Consider the following 24,505-nt stretch of genomic DNA (forward strand, 5'->3'; position numbering starts at 1 on the left):
TAACTTTTTCACTTCAGCCTTCCACAACAGCCTCCTCATGATAACCCAGCAAGACACAGTGTTCCTGAGCCTGAACTTTATCATACGGAGAGCATGTAAAATATTTTTTTAACAATTTTGTCTTATTTCCCAGCTTTTTTCTAACTCCATCTTCTGTTACCATTTTAGTTGGTAAGATCATAGAATCATAGAATCACAGAATGGCTTGTGTTGGAAGGAACCTTAAAGATTATCCAATTCCAACCCCCCCTCACCATAGGCAGGGATGCCACCCACTACATCGGGTTGGCCAAGGCTCCATCCAGCCTGGCATTGAACAGCTCCAGGGGTGGGGCATCCACAACTTCTCTTGGCAACCTGTTCCAGTGCCTCACCACCCTCTGAGTGAAGAATTTCCTCCTAATGTCTAGTCTAAATCTCTCCTCTTTAGAAGATGAGTCTTGTGCTTTGTGTGTGTGTGTGTGTGTGTTAAAAATAGAAGAGAAAGGTGTTGCTGGTCTTTATATGCTCTCAAAACATAGACTTTAGACCAGATGGAAAAGATAGTTCAGGCTTTTTAGCGTGTTCTGATATTTGGGGATTGACAAAGTGGTACTTGAGAGAAAAGTGTTTATGTATGCAAATACACACATTTAAAAATGTTAAGGGGTGTCAGAAAGCTTTGGCAAGAACTCACTTTGAATTCTGGAGGGATTTGGTTCCCAATTTTTCTCTGTGTCTGTGAAAAATCCATCTGTAACTATAGGGTTTTGCCATTGGGTTGAAAGATGAATGATACAAGAGCACCTGAGAAAAGAGGGGAGTGATCCAGGCTGCAGTCCTGGAAAGGATAGCAGACTAGCTTGTTAAAGCTGTTGCAGCAAATACAGGAGAGAAAGACAACATGCATTCCTGGAATGCCCCTCTGTGCCTGCTACCTAGTGTGTGATGGAAGCTGGCCCCAATGAGGGAACACAGGCAAGAAACCCTGCATCCCACACAACACAACATCCATATTCAAAAGGTATGTCTGTAGGTCAATGCCAATTCTCCTAGTACGCAAACCGAACCAACAACTTTTTTCATTAATATAAGACAGCGTTGTAGACACAGCTCAGCTTTTCCTGTAAGGTGGAAACAGCAGGAAAAAGAAAAGAAGTCATTTTCAAAAGCATTTGATGCTCCACCTCCTCTCTAATGTGTTTTGTTTGCAAGTCTGTGTGTGATTTCAGAAGATGTAGTCAAGAAGCATTTTGCCATAAAGAGTATGCCATAAAGAGTATTGCCATAAAGAGTATGTTTTCACAGGGCTTCAGTGATTCCTGGCATTTGTCAGGCTGATGTGGAAATTCTTTAATAAATACACAGAACAGCAGTGTTTTAACAAAACATTCCTAAGGCAGCTCCCGCAGTCAAACTAAGCATGCCTTTCATTTCCACTCTTTGCATATGTATTCATGCAGTTATGTGTGCTAATGCAGATGAACAGCAGTGACACTATATCTCACAGCTGTGCTGGTGATTCCTTGTGTTAAAGTTACTCATGTGAAACAGTGGCTTACATAATGTCCCCATCCTGTGCCCCCGACTAGAAAAGGAAGAAGGCCTGAAGGAAGGGAAGAGATTTGTGAATGCTGTGAGGGACCTAGGTTTTTGCTGTCACTTCAAGTGACTGCATATTCTTAATGCAGTATTGGCATTAGTGACTGAACAAAGAGCAAGAAAGGGCACAAGAGGCTCTGATATTCACTTGTGCTGTAAAATAATTTTCTCATTGCTTTGATGAAATAAGACGTCAAGCTTATGTCTTGATCGTTGTTTACTTGAAAAAGCCATTAGATTGTTAAAATTGTGTGTCTTCAATTTTGTTTTGTCTAATTCTACTTTGTAACGGGTCTGGATGATGTCTCTGGAAAGGTTATTATGTCTTTGTTCAGTGACTTATTCTTTTCTCCTGAGTAGAGTATCTCTATAGATACGTACTTGTGATAAATCTTCAGTTCTTAAAGCTATTTTTACACCTTCTAATTGTGACTGTGCCAGAAATGATCTTGGAGATCTACCCTTACTTTCTTAACTTTTTATTTTTTCTATTTCTATTTCTGCTGGTCTACTTATTTTAGGCGGATAAACAGTTTCTTCATTTTTCTATTCAACTGGATTTCCTTTTTCAGAGCCATTCTCACTGCCTATTTTTCCATGAAACTCTTTCCTTTTGTAAGCTTCAGAGAATGTCTGAATAAATTTCTGAAATGTGGTCAAAAATCTAGTAGAGGAATTTGATGGGCATGGTTTTTCTGAAGCAATATGGTCTCAGAGAAAAATTAATCTCAGAAGCTCTTTAGGGCCTTTTCCTTTTGCATTTTCCCTGCAACAAACAAGATAATCAGGAGAAATTTTCTTTCTACTCAAAATTCAGAAACACTCATGTATGAATTTCTCTCTGTTGCCAGAAGTGATTTATTTAAACACTGGTGTATCTGTCTATTTTTTTCCCTTCTATTTCAAAGTTTTGCCGGATCTTCTGTAACTTCCTTTAAAATTAGGTTATGGATGGAAATTCCAATAATCTCTAAAGCTTTGTATTTATCTCCTTTCTTGACATTGCATAACCCTGAATAATTTCCATCCATTACTCTTTCCCTTATTTTTATTTTACAAACAGCGAACAGTCTTCCATTTTGTTTCTTTAGCAGCTTTTTCTTTTTTTTTTTTTTCTATGCTGAGTGGCTATTTTAAGTGAAAAGAGATACTTCAACATTTTACAACATACAAAGTAATGAACTTCCATTCTTAATTGTATAGTGTATGTCTTCTGAAGAAATAATTCCTGGGAATTGCATTGAACTTTTCATACCATTAATGTAAGCACACGTGAAGTCTTCTTAATTATCAAAAGCATATTTAAGGACAGGGCATACTGCCTGTGGATTATAATAGACACACACTATGTTCAACAGAAAAATAAACAGAATTCCAAATGAAGAAGGGAATAGGATATAATGAGGAAAGCTGAAAAAGTCTAAACTTGTGGGTTATGTTTCAGATTGTAACTTGCTGTATGTCTTTTGGGAAACACTTACTTTCTCTGTTTATAGTTGTAAAATGATTTTTTTTTCATGAATTAATTATATCAAAAAAAATCACGGAAATGTTTAAGTTTTTATGTGATCAAACAGACCAAATATAAGTGGTATTCTGCAGAAATCCCTAATATTTTCAAAATTTATCTGATCCCAAATTTGCAGAGAAAGTATTTATTTCTTAAGGATTTTTTTGTTTTGTTTTCAAATGTCTTTGTATTACATAGGGATTTACATTGTTGAACTGTTTTTTTTTTTTAATTTTCAGCAATGAAAGCTGATTTTGATTGTAGCTGGTTTTGTTATAAAGTTGACAGATGTCATGTTCTTGTTTCTTCCTCAGAGTTCTTCCTGTCAGATTTCTATGTCGGTATTAGGCAATATGAGCTAAAAGCAATTACTTTGTAAATCAATATGACTTTAACAATAATTTAATACAATTTTTTCTACAAGTCACCAACATTTCTAGGTCAGTGGCACCCTTACAGTGGTCAATTTAAATTATACATCAAATAGTGTTTCTTGGCATTTCTGTTATGAGACTGTTCCTTATGAGACATTTCCTGTTAATGGCATAACTTCTTAATGGCCTCAGTAAGTACGTTATGTCATGAAAACATTTATGAAATTTTATGGAAGTGATGAACAGAATTCTATATTCTTTTTTCTGTCTAATCTCTTTCATTTTTTTCTAAGGTGCCAGCTGTTGTACTATCTAATATATCAATCAGAAATAAAACAAGTCATTTTTAAATAAACTTCCCATCTCACTGTCCAGTGACTGGTGCTCTAATTACTCTTGCATCTTTTCTTGTTGGGTTATGGCATCTGATCAGGACAGTTTCATGAGGCTTACTGGACCGTCTACACAGTAGGCAAGCTAGGGTAGCAACAAGGCTGCTTTTAGCTGTGGGTGAATTAAGTAGGTTCTCAGGAATAAAAATGCAAGAATCCGCACCCAACATGCAGATATGTTTGGAGTTGTAACTACCTTTACCATAATGTTTTTCACCATATAGCAGATTCTGGGAAGAATCAAAAAATGGATGTACATTACAATCCCATAAGATTTTTCCTAGGATTTTTTTTCAAGATTACCAGATCTCCAAAATTATTGCTCTTGCAGAGAAATAGCACTCCAGCCCCAGTCATGGCTGTCTGGTTGCTTCTTGTTTACTGGCCAAAGCTATGAAATTAGAAGTTGAGTGATTGCATCAAGATCATCTAAGGAAACCCATAGAGATCTCCACTGAGTTTCAAGGCTAAGAATAAGGAACAGCTGAGAGAAGAAAACATCCAGGGACTGTAGCCCAGGAAGCAGAATTATTCATGTGATATTTCTTTCTGCCTGAGATGCAGTTCAGTTACCAAATTCAGTTGAATATTTCATGGGTTTGTGCTTATGTGTTTTATAGGCTAACATTCTATGGAGCATTTCATCCAAAGATTCAAAGCCCTTTGTCAAAGTCCGCAACACTCCAAGTATTGACGGGAACATTTGTGTTAAAAATCCCAATTTAAAATGCAGCACTACCTTTTAATAACACATGAATATAAATACCTTGCACAAATGCCTACATAAAACTACAGATTCGTCAGCTGAATGAGAATTACATGCAGAGGTGGTGACAAAATAACTTTTGATAACACGGTAAGTCTATTTTGCTGGGAAATACACCACACTAAAAACCACAGGGTCTGAGAACCTACATCATGATTTCTTGCAGAATTAATAGCAGTTTGCATGGGATAGCAACAAGTACAACATGGGTTTGATCAAGGCAGGATGAATGAATGTTGCCAACATATTACTAACTCATAATTCTAGAGCCTAAAGCAAATGCCGTGTTGTCTGTTGAAACTGAAAGAACTATATACTGTATCTGGTATATCTACTGTTCCTTAGAGGTTGGTAATGTGACTGTGGTCAGTAGCAGTTGCGTATACAGAGCACAAGAATTGTATGTGCATAAAAATGATACATCTACAGGATGTCCTGATCCCGATTTCCTTCCAACATCTGCTGTCAGTAAAAGATTTCAGGAATTCCTGATGTGGAACCCTCTGAAATTTATCTTTGTATTATTTGACACCATTTGATAGTCCAGTCCAGAATACAAGCTTTTAAACTATTGGCATTTGTCTGTACTTGACTGAAAAGCATGACACAATGGAGTCATCTTGTTATTAAGGAGTAGAATTGATTCTCGGGAGATCTGGTTCTCCCGTGGACTTCTCAGGTCAATATTTCAAGACTCAGCCTTTCTGTGCCTTTTAGTAAAATGACAATAAAGATGTCTTCAGTGTTTGTGTTGCTTATTTTGGGATGTAACTATTAACAACATGATTTGCATTAGAGGGTATAGTATTTTGTCATGCAAATGAAGAGTAGTTGAAAATCCAATCATGATACAGTATTAGGTTTTCTCCCCCACTCTTCTCTCAAGATTTTTCGAGTGTGGGATATACAGACCCTTTCAATGCTTCAGGTCTTTCATGATAATCAAGGGATTCCTGGAGAGTTGGAGACCCTTGCCATGGTATTTGACAATGATCGTGGCACGCTGATCACAGGTATGTTACTGTAATTAAAGTGTGAGAGTATCATCCCCCTTCTAGAATGTGGTTTCCCTTATGATTGCATACTAATGAAGTTGAATGCAGGAATAAGTTGTATGAGATGTATAGAATACTGTGCGTTCAGGGTATTTGTACATTAAGACCATCTTGAAGTATGTCTTGTTATATGTGGTGCTAATTTCAATATGGAAATATGTATGAAAATATGCAGCATTGGAATTAACAGCAGGAACCAGAGGAAATGAGGAAGACTTCTCTGAAAGCAAGGTGAACCTTTTTTAGAAAAATTAAGCTACATGTAGTTTCTTGACTCCATAGCAAGGAGCCTGGAACCTCTGAAGGCCCAGAGATTTGCAGGTGTCCCTAAGGATTTTAGCCTTCTTTATTTAGGGCAGAGAACCTGGAAACCAGCAGCTTTGTCTGCCCCAGAGACGTGGTCTCTGAAATCCTGGAGTCCTCAGCTTTAAACCTGTCCTGGGGCTATAGACACCTGAGGATTATCAGGGAAATAAGGTCATTGTCTTTGGGGACAGCTTTTTCTGTCCTTGCACCAAGAACAATGCACAAAGGTTGTCAAATCTGAGATGAACATGAAATTTCTTATTTTCAGTGACCCGGCAGTTTCTGCTGAATATTTGTGTCAATAAACCTGTTTTAGAAGCCTAAATATATACATTGGACGAGAGTCCACAAATGGTTGCATGTATTTTGGAATTGGCTAAGCATTGCAAAGCTTAAGAAACTTTATATTCTAGGTCTTATTTTAAAAATGATCCGAATACTAATAAGAATACTTTTTAAAGATATTTCATTACTAAAACGTACAGATAGGATCTTCAGTTCAAATTTAAGTTAGTGAGATTTTCAAGGTTTAGTAATATAGTGATTTTACATAGCTAAGCCCTTGTGAAAATGAGGTGGCTTTGCCCTTATAAACAATGATTGGAGCAGTGCCTAAATATCTGTAAAAATCTGGCCCTGGATTCTGTTAATGATTCCATTAAAAGGTTAAGTGAATGTCCCCTTGCCCCTGAACAGGGCAAGAGACTGAGGTTATATGTGAGCAAATTAATCCTTATTGCTATGTACCTGACTTTACAGAGGAGATTTTCAGTTATTGGTTCACTAACATCCATAAATCACGGCTCACCTTCATGCTTCATTTGAATATTGCCACAGCTTTCCTTCTGTGCCCGTTCCAAGCTGCCGGCCTGTGTGCTTGGGCTCATGCCAAGTATTAGGCAATTCTGCTCTTTACTGCATGCTCACTGCTGACTGCTGCTCCTCTGCTGGTAGAGGAGCAATTCTGGAATTGAAATTAGAGGCTGGATTGTGAGCCTGCCTTGTAAAAACCTTGTCCTTTCCTTTGTCTTGTCTTCCCCATCTGCCTTTCTGTTTATGCAGCCCTTCAGATCAGAGGGCACTGGAAGGTGCAATGCCATTCAGACCTGCAGTGCTGTATAAAAGAAGGTGCTGGGAAGACCTCATTGGCTGCAGCTAGAATTGCCTTATCTCTAAGGAAGTGGTTACCAGAATTTATTTTAGTGATATACTTGCCAGTTCATATTTCATTTATTTGGGTTCCATTCCAACCCACTGTGGTCCAGGGGGATTTACCACTCCTAATGATCTTGGATTCAGGGTATCAATCCTGTAAAAGGTAGGCAGGTGGTTGTTTAAGGCAGGGAAATACTTAGCTGTTGTTTAACTGATGTCTTGTGGGGAGCATGGGTGAATGTTTTCTCTTTTCAGGAACAGATATTCTCAAGAAACAGACAAGATTCCTTATGCCCTTCAGAAAACTCAGAAGAACACCATGTCTTAAATGAAACCTTTCTATAAAATGTATATATTCTCACTTGTCTCACCATGTGCAGGTTCAACTGTCATTGATATTTATCCCCTAACTCACATGATACAAGATACAAAACAGGTTCCACAGACACATGAGAAAAGCATCAATGTTCTGGCTTACAACAGGGCTTTTCACCAAATCATCACTATCTGCTCTCAGTCAATACTGAAGGTGAGTGTAAATTGTCATCTGAAATAGTCTCGGCTATCAACTGAAATAGTCTCAGGTTGTTGTTTGTTTGTTTGTTTATTACAAATAAGTGATTGGGCACTTATCTAAGTGATTAGTGTTTATTATTCGAAGTGTTTGTTTTGTGACTATTTTTATGCTCAGATTCTTCTGGGAAGTGGTAGCCATGATAAACAGGCTATATTTAGTTCAACAGCATTCTTTTGTCAGAAAACTACTTCGCTGACCGCACTGCAAGTGCCAGGCAGATTGAGCAAGGTTTCGGAGGCTCTGGATTTAGTTAGGATTTATTTCCTTTGGCCACATTTTGATTCACCTGTTCTGTGATGGACAGAGTGTCAACAGTAGTGAAAGTCCATTGGCCATTTAGTAGCTCTAAAGGAAAATTTAAAATGCCACTATGTCAAAATGTGCATCCAATTCATAATTCATGCAAACACAATTACACATTATTCAGAAGGCATATCTGATGAGCATCTCCTCAAATTTAGGAAGTGCTCAAGTCCCAGACAGCTTAGTGGGATGTAAAAGTACTTTAGATGTTCTATGGATTGGTATAAAACATAAAGAAAGGCACTTTGTAAAAACAGTACTGGGTAAAAGATACTACTCTTGGATAAAAAGATTCTTGAATTCTAAAACTGAAAAGTTCCTCTGGTACATACAATGTGGCTAAACTACAGAACCTCATTTTTTATCCTTTTATTCTCCTGTTGTTCTTGTTGTTCTTTTTTTCTGAATCTGATTCTTTTTGATTAGCAATTCTGGAGACGATTTGCTGACTTCCATAGATCCTTTTCTCTTTTAACAAATTTCCTAGAACATGTTGTTCTGAGCCTTAAGGATTTCAAGTCATACAGTGAGGGAGAAGCATTGAATATAATAGCCAGTTAACAAGAAAAATAAAGTGAAAGAGATGTCTCTCATTTGTTGCTTTTTATCACAGCGTTATATGTGTTGAAACTGTAATGAAAAGATTACATTTGTTTATTAATTTTACCATTTATATTTGAACCACTAAAAATAGTCACCATGCAAGTGTAAGAAAATCCATAGGCAAATATAATGAATCATTACAGGTGTGCTGAGGATCTGCAGTTTTCGTTCATTGCTGATGGGGTTAAGTGGCAAGATTTATAGGGTGAAGTAGCTTCTCTTATTGGGCCAGTTGGTGATGCATGCCATTCCTTTGCTTGTTTGTGTAAAGGTTTGTCTATATTGTACACTCAATAAAGATGTTATTTCTCATTGTAAATCCCCACCTTCTTTAGGTCATGATGGCTACAACACCAAGAACAAATTGTGTGAGGAGTTTTAAAGGATGTACTACAAATAATTAATTTAATTTTAATTTTTTTTTTTTTTTTTTTTTTTTTTTTTTTTTTTTTTTTTTTTTTTTTTTTTTTTTTTTTTTTAGGTCTGGGACCTAGAAAGGTGTCTGAAAAGGTGTTTCCTCATAGGTCTTAGGGCCTAGATCTTTATAGCGGTGTAAGTAAATGGCTCCAAATGAATGGTAGTGTTGTTTTTTTTTTTAATTATTATTTTATAGTGTCTAAGCTCAATTTTGTGGTGAACACCAGAATATATATCTCTCTGTGCTTCCTGATTTTTTCCCTTGTGTTATTTAGCATACATCAGTTATAGATGATATGACAAGACCTCTCCAATATATTCACAAGTGCTACACTGAATTCTGCAACAAACTTTAATAATTTTGTGATCTGTTAACATGGCAGAATAATTCTTCTCACATTCAAATATTCATGAGTGCACACCTGAAGTATTAAAACATGAAAAATATGAAAGCTTCCTTTTCTTTCCAAAGAAAAATATGAAAGAGGAAATGCCATTTTTCCATGTTTATTATTTGTACTTGGCTACAGGGACTAAACCCCATTATGGATTTTAAGAGCATGACAAAAGGCGAACGCTATCAAGTCCCACACAATTGGTGTCGTGTAACAACTGCTTCACTTAAGCTAATACTCTAGCTCCTTCTCCCCACTAGTTGTTTGAGACAAGTCCAGCAACCAGCTCACTCTGCTCCTTAATGTAGCTCAGAACCACATAGCCAAGAAACACATACACAGTTACAACTTCTTAAAGATGAGTGACTTAGCTCTGAACCTGCAGTTGGATTTTCTTCTTTTCTTCTCCTTTCCCTGTCTGTTCAAGTTCCTGAGTATGAAGCACAGGTTGTTGTAGAGAGTCCATTCACTTTTGTGTACATTTCTCATTCTTGTCTAGGAACTGTGAAAATCTGGGATATTGGAAGTGGACAGAAAGTTAAAGCCTTGCCTTTGGCCCAGCACAGCAAAGATGAGCATGGTCTGCTGAAGCTAGTTTATCTGAAGGCTAGTGAGAGTCAACATGCAATTCTTGTTTTGGAGCAGAGTGGGAAGATGAAAATCATTCAGGTTTTTAATCTATACTTATATACATACATTTTTGTTGTTGTTGTTATTTATTTCATTCATTAGCTTCTAATTTTCAAGGCAAAACAAGACTTTCTCATGAATCAGTAGATAAACTTTAAGAAACTATCAAGAAACAGTCCACTTCCTGCATCAAGTTAGCTTTCTGCCTTTCTAAGTGTTAATATGTTCATTAGTCCACTGCTGTTTTTCAGCATTCTGATCATTTCTTTTCATGCACTCACTACAATGGAACGTGAATGTTTTTTCTGTTTGTGATTGAGGCTTTGTGATTCAGTTTCCTAATAAGACTGTCACTGTTATCAAATTAATCTGTGTTTGCTGGAGAAGAACCAGATCTTATGCACTTGTGTATGCAGATAACATTACTCCTTAATGTAAAGGGAAATATTCAGATAAGTGAAGTTATGCATGGTTGTGGAATCTGGTTCAGCAACTGAAAACTGTTTAATTTCTCTTCTTCACAAATTAACAGTTGAGGCTGAGATGCTCTCCTCTAACTTATTGATGTAAAGGGGACTACAATGACCTGAATCATTGACACAAAATTTGCAGAGCAACTCTGAGGCTTCATCATGTGCTGAAATTCTATAACTTTCAGTCCTGTTATCCTTTAGCTTTTAAACAAGAGAATCTAGAATAAATGTAGATTAAATAATAACAATAAATGTGTAGAGATAACTGTCCAAATTCAGCAACTGAGCCCTGGGAGTCAGATATTGCCATCCCATCCCAGTCTTTTGTATGCCATAGAGGCACCATTTAAAGTTTATTAATAGGAAACTCCCGTGACTCAGATTTCAGTTTCAGAAGCCTCAAAGGCCTCAAGCCTATACATTTATATCATTGTGAAGCTCTCCAACTGTACCCTAATATCCCTCTTGGTTTATTTTCCCTCTGTGGAGAATAGGTGACCATGGTATTATCCTGCAAGAAAACTTGGTATCAGGGAAGATTTTTGTTAAAGGATTTAGTTAGTTAGTTATCACCTAAAATTACTAGATTAAGACAGTGGCTGCATTAAGAATTTATACAAAGAGACAAGACAATAATAAATCAGATTGGCTTGCCTGGCTTTATTTTGAGAGTCTACTCTGTGTTCCCTTCAGCTAAAACTTAACAGCATGCATTTGGAGCTAATGATTGGGATCTCATCTTTTAGACGAACCATGTTCCTCTAGAATTTTCTTCCTCAGACTGGAATGTTTTCTATGAGACAAAATTTGCCTTACGAAACTTTAAATCCACTGTGTACAAGGGAACAAAGTTTTGTAGGCAGAAATATTAAGTTTTGTTATACAGATTATATATTTAGAGAAAAAAAAAAACAACAACATACAAGGGTTATCTTGGTAAACAATATACTACTTTTGATCCTCCTGTTAATAAAAAGCTGTTTTATTTAGGCTTTACTTTTTATATTATTTCTGAAATACTATATCATACCGATTGGCCTTCAGTGTTAGTATTGGAATTGTTAAATCATTCATGCAATGTAAATATGTCCCTTGACAACAGGTTGGCAAAGAGTTGAATCTCCTGCAAGTCTGTGTGTATTTAAATACATTAATATTGTTGTATATAATTGCAGAACTACTTTTTTTATACAAATGTTTCAGTTGAATAATGAGAACTATAGGTTATTATGATTAGCTTTTAAAGAGGCTCTAAATACGGTAGTTAGGAAGGTAAACTTGAGTAGCACCCCAAAACCAGTTTACTCTTTGAAAGAGTCTCTCATACTCTCTTTCAAATTTTAGACCTTCCCCCAAGGTGTTTCCTGTCTGATACAATTAAAATCATAAGATTTACTAAAATCTTAATCATTGCCTCATTCTGGAGTTCAAGACATCTATGAGAACACAAGAAAATCTAAGAAGCTGATTTCAGTTTCCTAAACAGACAGAAATATCAAGGTTCATACAGAAACGAGATACTGAAGTGAATTTGCTATGGTTGGAAAGACTGGGAAGGTAACTTGCAATAGCTCTAGGCACAATGGGGAGGGATCGATGACTCAGAGCAATGGTGGAACTATGGCCTGTTTTTCTCACACAATTGCGGCAACTATCAATTTTGCTGGTATGGAGACTGGAGACTACCAAGTTAATAAAATGAGCAGCTATAACTGAAGAAACAACTTACTTTTAAGTGGGAAATCAAACTGTGTATACCAGATGAAGTTTGCAATGTTTGGTTGTGTTGTTTTTTTTTGTTTGGTTTGGTTTGGTTTGTTATTGTTCTGTTGTTGTTTTGTAGTTTGGCACAGAAAACAAGATTTGGAACACACTTGCTGACCATTTCCTTATGAATAGAGAAATATTTTCCTCCCTCTCTCATTAAGTCATTTTTTTTAACAGGGTAATGAAATTAAAATGTGTCTAGAAGTTACATGGGTGCTTCCTGAGGCAGTGTTGTTTCTACAAAGGAATCCAGTTGAGTTTCTGTCACTGAAGCCTGACACCTTACAAAAACATGATTTTTTTCTGAATATTCAGCTGCCGTCTGACACCAGTACTCTGAGCAATGATACAGAGGTGAGAAACATTTGAAGTTCCGCAACATTTATGGAAGATTAGAAAGTAAAAGGTTTATTGTGCCCTTGAGGATTTTTAACAAGAGGATGAGAACCAAATAAGTATTCCAAACTTTCCAGTACACCGAAAGTCTAAAATAAATCACATAAAAGGGCAATTGTTTTTACGAGATAGACCTGCTTAATAATGCAATGCACAGTTGTTAGCATGGTTAAGCAACTCAGAACATACGCTTCACGTTCCTGTACAAAATATAAGTTGAGGTCCTTGTATGAGATATCTTCTAGAAATGAAAGGTGCTTCATTATTAGAGATAGACTGACTTTCAGTAATAGTGGCACATAAAGATCAGGCTGGGTGATTCCTAGTGTGATTCCTAACCCTGTGTGTAACTAGTGAGAAGTTTTCCCCATTTCAAATAATATTTATATACCCTTGTCAAGTCTCTCTTCTTAGAACATTTTTTTTTCCATGGTGACTGTTACTAGTGCTGCAGACAGCTGTAGAATCCTGCTTTTCTTTTAGTTTATTTAAAAAGTGCTTCTAGTCATTTTTGCAGCTTAAAATTCCACGGTGAGTTCCAGATAATAATTGCTTCTGGTTAACGGCAGATCATCTGCAAACCTAATTCTTTTGTGAGCTCTTTTCTTTCTGCTTCACAATAAGTATGAAGAAGGTTACTGAAGTTGATGCACTGAACCCTTCTTTACCTTGACTGGGTGCAGAGAAAATGCAGCATTGGCTATGCAGCCAGTATTTTACACCCCACATCTCCCCTGGCAAGACCGCTGGTTCCCATCCAGAGCAGCAGGATGTACTAAATAGTCTGAGAGCCAGACAAGGGCCAGCAGCCTCTTCACAGTATCCCAAGTCTGAGCTCCCAGCAAGGAGCTGGGAGCTCCCAGACTGCCAGGAGGAGGCAAGAGAGATGCAGCTCTTTGCTGTGAGTAGGTAAAATAGAGGAGAAAAGAATTTGTATGGTGAGCAGAAAGGTGACAAATATTTCCATGAGGGCTGTGTCTAGAGGCCTATGAAACCCAACAAGCCTCCAAGCAGGGACCGTGGTTTCTGGAAGAGCTTTTAGTGGTGCTGTTGAAGGCTGTCCCCAAACCGTGAGACCCCTAAGACCACTTCCAACCAGCCCCACTCCTTGGCCCCACCATCCCAGTGCTGGGATGTTGAAGTCCAAGCCCAGGATTCCCACAGGATTGCAGCAGGCCAGGCATTCACGGGCATTTAGCTCTCTTCTTTCAGCTGTCTAGCTCCAAAGGAGGCAAATTGCTCCCTGCAGGCACTGGTCTCATGCTAGGGAAGACTTCAGCCCGGAGCTGTTGAGGAGCAGGAACTTGAAGGGGCTATTTTGGCACATGTTAGCACCTCAGGCTACATCCAGGCCTATGAAAAGGCTATTTTGGCTCACATTATCACCCCAGGCAACATCCAGGCCTGTGAAAGGGCTATTTTGGCCCATGTTAGCGCCCCAGGCTATATCCAGGCCTATGAAGGGCCTATTTTGGCCCATTGTAGCACCTCAGACTACATCCAGGCCTGTGAAGGGGCTATTTTGGCTCACATAAGCACCTCAGGCTACATCCAGGCCTAAGTCATTCCTCTCTCTGCAGGGAGGCACCTCCAAAGATCTCATCCTGCTCTTTACCAGTCCCCTTGTCCTGCTCTGCCCCTCTCCTCTTGCTCTCCCTTCGTCCCCAGATATCAGGACAGGTAGATGAAGACCCCCATCTTCTGCAGCAGGGAGTTTCCCCCTGCTATCACTCCCTGCCTCTGTGTAGCTCAAACACAATAGTATTAGAATAACATTGAATATGCAGTTGTTGTATACACATTTGATTTAGGCGTCTTTTTAAATTAACAGTTAAAGCAGTTCACTTTCTAGTGTCCACATTGCTCCTACTAACATTCTTTTTTGTTTTTCTTTGTAGTGTTTTGTACCTTCTGTGGAAATGAAGTGCTTTGATGTTTTAAAAGTAGAAGGATGCAGTTTGATAACTACAGGAAGTGCAAATGGTGCAATAATTTTGTGGGATTTTGAATCTGCTTCTGTCAGATGTATGTAAGTATTGCTTTCATGGAGGCATTTTGATCTCCAGTACTTCATACAAACAATTCAAAGAGAATAGTGGATACACAAGTTCAAAGCAGGATTTAAAATAGAAATTTATCTGCGCCCCCCTCCCTCCCACTTCAAATTACTGTGCTATTTAGTCCTCACATTGCAGGAGAGGTAATTAAGAGAGCCATTTGTAGAAGGAATGATGTTGATCAGGTGTTCAAAAATAAATAACCATGCCAGGGGAGGCTTAGGTTGGAAATTAGGAGACATTTCTTCTCAGAAAGTCTAGTCAGGCATTAGAACGGGTTGCCCAGGGAGGTGTTGGAGTCACCATCCCTTGGGGTGTTCAAGGAAAGGTTGGACCTGGTGCTTAGGGACATGGTTTAGTGGGTGACATTGCTGGTAGGGGGATGGTTGGACCAGATGATCCTGGAGGTCTTTTCCAACCTTTATGATTCTGTGATTCTATGATTCTAATCAAGAATAGTGTTTTAACATGTCACTAAACTGCCACTGAAGGAAACTTTATGTCACTTTGTCCCTGGTTACTGAGCTGTACAGAGCTGTAGAGCCATCCTTATTTTGGAAGTTTTGTGTTTGAGAGAACATCTGGAAATAATACTATTTCAGCAGATTATGGCAGGTGTGCTACATTATCGCTGATTGATGTGATAGTAGTTCTGGTCTTTTTTTTATCTTATTTCTTCATATTTCTTTTGGAAAGGAACTCACCTCAAAAAGGTGTAAATGTTGTCTTGCTTCGACATAAGCAATTTTTGAGATGCTTTTCAACATTCATATGAAAATTTCTGGCACAAGGTAGGAATGGGCAAGCAGCCTCACTCTAGGCTCTTAAATGTCATTTTCAAAGGCTTTGCATGCTTCCTTTTTATCTTAAGGTGTTTCTTGAGAACAAATGTTGCAGTAGATAGGCATGTTTAGTTGGACAGAGTAGTCAAAATCTTTCTCTCACTAGCAAGGAGATGCCTTTCACAGCTGTGTACCAGAGTTCCAGTCATTCACTGAAAAGGGAAATAGAAATGCCCAGTAGGCAATGTTTCTGTACTTCAGATTGGGATTTAATTACATTATGATGTACTTTCAGAAGGGGAATATGGCTGTCCTTCAGTTAAAAGATCCTTTAGTCTTGTTTTTTTGGGTGGTTATATAGCATTACCAAACTAATCATTAAAAATGAGTGACAGAAACAAGCATGTCACAGTCTGTTGACCTGAGATTGAGGGATTAAACAGTGATCTTGATGACAAAGGTAGAAGAATGGAAAGATATTCCATTCCAAGAGGTGAAGATGAAGGACAGACATCCCTGCTTGCTTGGAAAGGGATAAAGTCTCAATGGAGAAAAAGGAGTGATTCAATAAGTAACAAGAAAAGAGACATAACCAGTAAAAAATTATACAACTGTTTTTGGCTTAAGTGAAATATATCCATTTGGAGAGGAGAATTAAAGTACTGTTTTGGCAACAGCTAGGGGTTTTGTTACACTTTTTTTTTTTTCAATTATCCTCTGGTCTTTTATTAACCTTTGTACTGTTCTAATAGCTACCTATTTCTAATTCAGTATTTCCCCTCTTCGCCTATGTTTGTGGTAGTGCCTCTCTTTGTTCTTTTTGGTTTTAAATATCTTAGTCTTATCTTCAAGTCTGATGAAGATACTCTCCTTTTGAAATATCTATTCTTCCATATAGAATATTTACAGAAAGTTAGGCAATTTGAGGTGAAAGATGAAAAAAAAAAAAATCCCTAAGGCTGTACAACTCCAAGAAATGTTTTCCATACTTTCTCTTCTCCTACTCACTAGGGAGTAGCAGCATTTTGTTGAAATGCTTTTGTTATTCCAGCTGCCTAGCTGCCCAGACGAGATGCCGTATCAAGTATTTTTGAGTGTCACTAATCAATTTTGTTTGTTCTAGCAAACAATTTAAACAGATCAGTAGTAATAATTCAAAAATACTTGTTGCTTATTTTGTGGTGTTTTTTTTTGGCATTAAACTGAGGGGGGAAGGTGTGTTTTGGATTGGCATGAATTGAAAACTTCTTTCATTTTCTTCAGTTCAGAGTACAAAGATTGATCTGGAGAAAATGCTCATTTCAACTTGAAATGCTTAGCTCTCAGATACTTGGAAGAAAGTGGAAATGAAAAGCTTTGTTTCACAGAAAAAAAAAATCCTCTGTTGAAAATCCTCTTCACTCAATAAGCCCATGGTATGCCTCAGTACATTGGAGACATGGACTCAATTCCTATTTCTGTCTAGATGGTTTTGAACCTACAGGTCCCACAAGGGTTTTTCAAATATTATGCTACAGGATATACTGCAGCACAAAAGGCAAAGGGGAATCTTTCTTGTTTCTCTTAGGGCAATTCCAGTTTGCATTATATTCTTAACTGTGTAGGGAACCACATGATAAGAATGATCTGTGCACCCAGGTCAGAGCTGAAGTCTTTTTGTACCACAGGTAGTAACAACAACAACTGTTCTGGCTTTGTCTCTTCCTTTTTTTTTTTTTTTTTTTTTTTTTTTTTACCTCCTCATGTATGAGGGGGGAAAATCATTGCTTTGTAAGTACAGTATTTTACCCACAGTTCATACACATGACTGGCTTGAATGCCAGGAACAATGTACTTTTCTAACATTAATGTAGCTGGTTAACTTTGGCATAAGTTACTTCACTTTTCTCTTAAATACTAATTCTCAAGAAAATACTTGGCTGAATGAAATGTACATCATTGCACTGGGTTTCTGTTTTTCCTTGCGCAGGCACATTCTTTACCTACTCTTCACTGTCATTAATGCATCATAACTGATGAACTGATTTTGAAAAACTATGTCTAAAACTTTTAGGTGACATACATTTGGGGAATAAAATGTTTAAATTTTTATATTTTGAATAAAGTCTACAACCTTTTCTGGGAACAATACACAACTTATCTGATATTATCTGGTACAAACATCTTCATTTTCAGGTGTAAAATTAATGAGAATAGCCAAGCTTCAATTCCTCAAGCATCTGGAGTCAATGCCATGTTATTCCTTATACGTAGTGCTTCCTCTTCCAGGTAACTGTGTGCCTTGTATCTTCCACCATGACAGGTGTGTTCATTTGGAATTCTGTTGTATTAAACTGATGTAATTTTTTATCCAAGATAGCATATTTAAACTGGGATTTTTCTTTGTATTTAATGAAGTTCAAACAGTTAACAAAATTTAATGATGTTTATCAATCCATATTGATATTAGTCCTTCCAGGCTCTTTTCAGTGGTGCCTAACAAAAGTCAATGGGCACAAACTGAAACACAGGATGTTCTGTCTGAACATCAGGAAGCACTTCTTTACTCTGAGAGTAATGGAGCACTGGCACAGGTTGCCCAGAGAGGCTGTGGGGTCTCCCTCCTTGGAGATCTTCAGAAGCCACCTGGACATGGTCCTCGAAAGCCTGTTCTAGGTGGTCCTGCTTGAGCAGGGTGTTGAAACAGATGACCTTCAGAGGTCCCTTCCAACCTCAACCTTTCTGTGATTCTGTGATAATGTGTTTTTTTTATTTTTCTTACCACTCCACTAAGCTATCCTGTTGTCCTCTACATGACTTCCTAAGTTTCAGTTCTGTTGAAGAATTCAACAGAAGTCAGTTTTTGTCAAGAATCAGTTCTCCTGTGTATTGTAACTTATTTCTGTGAGATGATTGTGTGAGGCCCCTGTAGCAGGCCTTTTTTTAGTCTAATACAATAATACATCTAATACAGTCTAATACAATACTTTTTTAGTCTAATACAATCTTCAAGGCATTAGATACTCTCAGCGAACAGAGAGGCAAGCTCATTGAAGTTTGCAGCTTTAAGTCTCCTCTTAAAACATACTAGAAGCTGGCATAGGTTGGTAGTGTTGCAAGCAGACCATAATTTTTGCCCATTTTGAGAGAAAGGCTTTGCATAACTTCAAAACATACATAACTTCAGAAGTTTTTGTCTTCCAGTGGACATACAAAGGCAATGGTTGGCAAAAGGACTCACTATGGTTTAAATGGTTACGTAGTTTTAAGGTCTTATGCAATTAGGCAGCTTTTTGTGCTCTCCTGAATCATGAAGATATTTTATGATCTTACATTGCTTTAAAACCTTCAAGCTGCTCATGCATTTACTATACCCTTGAATATGCAATTGCCACTTAATTCAACCTGAGTTTTCTATTTGGTGTTATAACTTAATCTAAAAAATCCTAACTAAACTAAAGTGTGGTGATTACAATTCTTAAGTAGAATTTTTTGTAAATCAAGAAAATTTCTGATTATGTTTAAGCAGGAGGACCCTACTATGACTTTGAATAATACAGGCTTAGGATGTACTGTATGTACTGTGAAGGTACCTGGATGAATTTGGCTATGGCCACATATACACACAGGATGTTAAAGAATGGTAGCAAGTTTATAAATTCAAAGTCTGAAAAATTACAAAGTCACAGTCACCTGTGAAAATTTTAGTGTGCTATCCCAGCTGCACACTTTCTGTATGGCTTTTACTTTGTCCCAGATATTTAGATACTCTTATCAAAAACACAGCAGTCATGACATCAGTGTAAATTATGGTGCAAGAACCTTTCATTAAGAGTCAGAACTTTTCTTGACTCAGAAACAAAAACTAAAGAATATATCCATGTTTTTCCTGAGTTTCTTCCACACAATCCCATTTCTGAGCATTATCTTAATAAATTGAAGGTTAGTTTCTATAATTAATTGAAAACTATTTGTAGAGAAAAGCACTGTGTAAAATGAAAGCAGACAAGCCATTGGCATGTACTGAATTTTTCCTCTTCTCTTCGCTGGAGGATGAACATCAGTGTTCATTTTGACTTAATATGGATTTAACTTGCTCAAAAGTCTTGACAAGAAAGTTTGGCTGTGTAATATGTAAACCTTGCTGATTTACTTGGGTACATTTCTAAAACACCAACAATTCTTAGTCTAATCAATCTAATCATTTCAGGCACCATTTCATTACACTGTACTACACTGGATCGTGTTGACTTCCAGATAACAAACAGTATGTTCAAGATTGTCAGTGATCTCTAATAATGTATTTCATATTTTAAGCCATCTCTATCCAGTTATTTTCTTTCACACAGGAAAGTTTGTTTTCTGTCCTCTACTACTGCTGCGAGTACAGATATCAATGCCATTCCAGAGCACAAAGACAGATTGAACCTAAATAAGGTAGGTACAGTGGCTTCAGGGATTCAGTACCCTGAATTTAATGTCTGAAGTAACACAACTAAAACAAAATGACAACAAACAGATGCTGCTGTGGCTGTACCAAGAACCATGATTCAGACACTAATATGGAGTGCAAAGCAATGGCCTCATCAGTACACAGCTATAGAAGGAAAGAAAGCAATTGTGACCTGTGCTAGCAGCTCATTGTTAGACTTTTAATTTCACACCAGACCTGGCTTTCATCTGTCAGGCAATCAGAGTTTATCTGCTGTCTGACTCTCCTCCAAATCTCTATACTCACCCTGGCCATTTTCCTCTTCTGCATCTGTCATATGAGATTTTTGTCCTTTAATGTGTCACTTTTCTTCTCAAATGCCTATTAGAACAGTTTCTTATAGTTTGCTGCTCTTATGCTGTCAGAATTTGGATGAATCAAGGTTTGGTTTTTGTTTTTGTTGTTGTTGTTGTTGTTTTTTAATTTGTTTCAAAACCGAGCAAGAGTTTGAAGCTGGTGTTGAAAATGAAGAGGATTTTCCACTCCCCATTGATTCAAATCTGTACGTGAGTTCAGGAAGGCAGCATGCACTGAGCAAGATTTTGTTTATTTATGGAAAAGTAACTACCCTATTACCTATTCATCTGATACTCTCCCTTTGTCCTTTTGTGGTTGTGCCACTGAGCAGATATACTTCTCATGACTTCTGCACCCTTCTCTTTTATCTGCAGTGCTACTACTAAATTCTTGTTCCCATTATAGATTTTCCTTTTTAGAAGGTCAACTACTCTATCAGCCTCCTTGCTTGCTTGCAAATGTACAGTCGTAGAAACCAGATGTGATCAGTATGAAGGCTGGAATTACACAAAAGACTCCTGTCTAGTAGTAGAAACGAAGGAGATAAGAAGCAACCACATCAGGAAAGAGGGAGCCTTCTCAGGAAACTAAGCAGTAATGGGTCATAAGGAAAATGGTTCTTTGATTCTAGTTTCACATGAGTTCACTGGGAGGTTGTAAAACATTAAGCTTTCATTATGTATGCATATCAGCAAACACTATCCATTTTACCAGGATTGAAATATAGTTCAATCCCTAGAAAACTCTAAGACCTAGCTTGTGCAATAGATAACTGTCTGGACAAGACGAATCTTATTTTTACTCTTGTCGTTCAAGTAAAAAAACTTTACATTCTTTCCATTTCAAATCTATTCAAAGATACGTTACTCACAAATAGTATATGTATTTCTTTGCATATTAATAAATGGTATATTATTTTCTACTTTGTATGCTTGACAATGACCTGAAATCTTTTCATCATTCTGCCCAGGGTTTACCAAGAGCATATGGTAGCAACAAGCAAATGTGTGGCAATAATGAAACGTATTTATGTTTTGCTTTTTTCTTTTTTAAACAGAGGGACGTATTATGCGCTGGAGCATTCTGTCATTCTTAGAAGATCCACAAAATAGTAAAAGAGTAAGGAAAAATCTGGCATAGTTTCTTAACCTGAACAGTATAAGAGGGTAAGACAAATAGAGAAAAATGGATTCAGACCTCTACAGGGACTAAAACTGTTTCCTGCACATAAAGATCATGTCTTTTGCTTTCAATAATAACTTGATGCTGTGAAAAACAAGAGAAAACATAAGTAAAATTCTGCCAGCATTATTCTAGTGTGTTCAAAGAGGTTACGTTAAGAATTCATTTATCCCTGTCCCCTGAGTGTTTCTACCATGTGCCATTTGCAGCCTGTTTGTTGGAGGGAATAATATTTCACCTCTTAATTTTCAGACAGCCATACTGATGAACCCAGTAAGCCAGTAACCATGGTGGCATACAGAACTGCCTGAAATGTGGTTATGTTGCTTTTTTCCCTCAGCAAATAAAGGAGGAGCTATGCTGGAGGGCACGTTCTACTGAAGTGGTTGGCTTATTTCATGAAGAGGAGAAAAATGTGGTAGTGACAGCATCTGTTGATGGTTCAGTCAGGTACAAAATGACTAACACTTCTTAATTCTATGGCCAGTCAGTTGAATGGTCTCCAAAGGTCTTCTTCTTGCTGGACTTGCATATAGGCTAATAGGTGCGTTTTCTGTTCTGCACCTGCAAGAACGAATTTTTTAATGTAACACTTCTGCTTTTCCCATGAAGTCATACCTTTTACAGACTGTCATTTTCTACCAACAAGGTGACCTTGAATGCATGGGTAACATCCCCATATGACCTCCTGTTCCCATTCCATTTTAACTTTCAGTACTTTCTAAGTTAACATGGGTTGTTAACATCACAACGTAGCAAATTAAAGCATTTCAGTCTCAAGCCTTTTTATAGACAACTGCATAATTCTTTCTTGGCTAGTAAGTACATTTGAAGTTTTTGTTTGTTTGTTTGTTTGTTGTTGTTGGTTTTTTTTTTAATTTTATGTTTATTTTTGGGGGGAGAATCGCTGAGGAATTTTTGTGTAGATCCTACTGTGGTGGCAGTACCTTACAGTTAGAGCAGTTCAGGATATTGGTGCCTTTACTCCTCTATTTCTTACTTATAAAAATGAACTGTTTGATTGTTTTCTGATTTTTCCAACATCCTTCTGAGATTTTTTTTTTCTCAAGTTACTTAAATGATAAACTGATCTTTAATATCGTGTTTTTTTTTTTAATGACTTACACACTGCACTCTAGTGCAATGCTGCAGAACCTGATCATGTATACAAACATTATTCATGTTTGCTCCACTTCTAAAATGATCCATTTTTCCTTTCTGTCCTTTGGCAACACTTCTATGTCTATAGACTCTGGCATGCCACGAATGGATGCTATCTTGGTTACTTCGGACAGCCCAGGAAGTTTGAATTACCAGATATCAGTCGGTTGATTTTGCCTTGTGATGTTAATAGCTTTCCTATTATAATTAAAAAGGAAAGCAAGCATATGGAAAATAAAAAGAAATTTGAATATCCTCTAATGCCGGACAGGGACAGGTAAGATCTTAAACATTTATATGCATGTATGACTTGGGGAACAGTTCTGAAAATATTATACTTACAAAGCATCTTTTGACTGAAGGTCATAAAAATAAAAATAATTCCTATGAGGTATTCAGTATAATCCTTTTTTTTTTTTTTAATTAATGTGGTTTTACAAACCATGAATGAATCTCTTAAATGTTATAACTAGGTGACTGTTAGGATTAGGTGATGGTCAGGATTTGAATTGAGTAATAGTGATGACTACATAATTGCTTCAGATTTTAGCCTTATTTAGAGTCTGTTTGTTATGTACAATGTTCAGGTTAGCAGCCTGTTTCTCTTCCAATTCCACAAGCTGATATACTTCTGGGATCCCCAAACCTTTATTGAAAATGCTTAATGTGAATAGCTTCATCCCAGAAACAATCTTTCAGTTTAAAAAATGGTCTTATTAAGTTTGCTGGGATGTTGTAGACATATTCACATACTTCAGACCATAACAGTCTGACACAGGCATGTTGTATGTTCAATAGCAGTGTTGGACCTCTTTAATTCTAGGTAGAGTTCTCAAGGGATGTGGGTTGGCTACAAGTCAAGCCAGTAATACTTGGCCCTTTAGCTAAGGCTGTAGGAAGTCATATTTCTAGTCCTGGAGATCCCTGTTTTATTAATCATTGGGTTAAGCAAATGCAGAAGCAACACGCACATGGTCTTTAGTGACAAGGCAATCCAAGCCTAGGAAAAATCATTTCACAGCTTAAGAAAATCACGCATGCTTTAATGTTAAGGTTTCATGTATCGTGTGCACTTTTTAGGCTGCCTTTTAACCAAAGCACTTTGGGAAAATGGGAAAGCTCAAAGATACTTTAGTGTTAGCCCATCTAGGCCAGTATCCTGGAAGCACTTATTATTACATAGAGTTCTTACTAATGTGAGTAGTGCCACTGAAGTCAGAATAGTAATTCATCAGTGAAGAGAAGTTCTTGGCTGTGTTTGAAGGACTATTCCCTATAGTCCTTTTGAACAGGCAGCAACCAGTCTGAAACCTCTGGAATCAAACATACTATAATTAAAGTCAGCTAACCTTAAAGAAACTTTGCATAAATGACATGCCTGTGTCAAACACGACTACTTTTTTAAGGACCCTTCAAATATTTCAGTAAAGGAGAACAGGTAGCATACATTTAAAACACAATAATTAGACTGGAAGAAAATGAGAAGCCTATTTAACCGTGCAAAAACTGGAAAAAAAAAAAAAAAAAAAGGCAGTCACATACTGTGCAACAGAAAGTTTCAGTCTTATCATTCTATATGATCTGTATGCTGCCACCTCAAGAGTAGCTCGATTCTCTGGATTAATTGTACCAAATAGTATAACGGATAGCTAGCCTACTTTGGCTAGCCAATACTTACCCAAGAGTCTGTGTTACTTACATATGCTAGGCTTTGCTCTTCACAGGGTATAGGAGCTTCTCTTGGGTTAAGTCCATTTATCTTCCTGATGTTAATACTATTACCTTATTGGATAGCTGTCATATAATTCACCAAGATAATATTTTAGAATTTTAAATGATAATTCACATTATAAAT

General features: G+C 37.2%; 1 protein-coding gene across 1 annotated transcript in view; it reads left to right on the forward strand.

Moving 5' to 3' along the window:
- The window catches only part of WDR64 (WD repeat domain 64), a 73,044-nt gene that overhangs the window by 34,781 nt on the left and 13,758 nt on the right, over positions 1 to 24,505 (forward strand). Inside the window, 8 exon segments of the mRNA XM_040552587.1 lie at positions 5,510 to 5,636; positions 7,520 to 7,668; positions 8,446 to 8,545; positions 9,862 to 10,103; positions 12,482 to 12,658; positions 14,599 to 14,725; positions 21,768 to 21,939; positions 22,739 to 22,927. Coding sequence (XP_040408521.1) covers positions 5,510 to 5,636; positions 7,520 to 7,668; positions 8,446 to 8,545; positions 9,862 to 10,103; positions 12,482 to 12,658; positions 14,599 to 14,725; positions 21,768 to 21,939; positions 22,739 to 22,927 — 1,283 coding nt within the window.

This window comes from Cygnus olor, chromosome 3, assembly GCF_009769625.2.
Source record: "Cygnus olor isolate bCygOlo1 chromosome 3, bCygOlo1.pri.v2, whole genome shotgun sequence".
NCBI classification, from domain to species: domain Eukaryota; kingdom Metazoa; phylum Chordata; class Aves; order Anseriformes; family Anatidae; genus Cygnus; species Cygnus olor.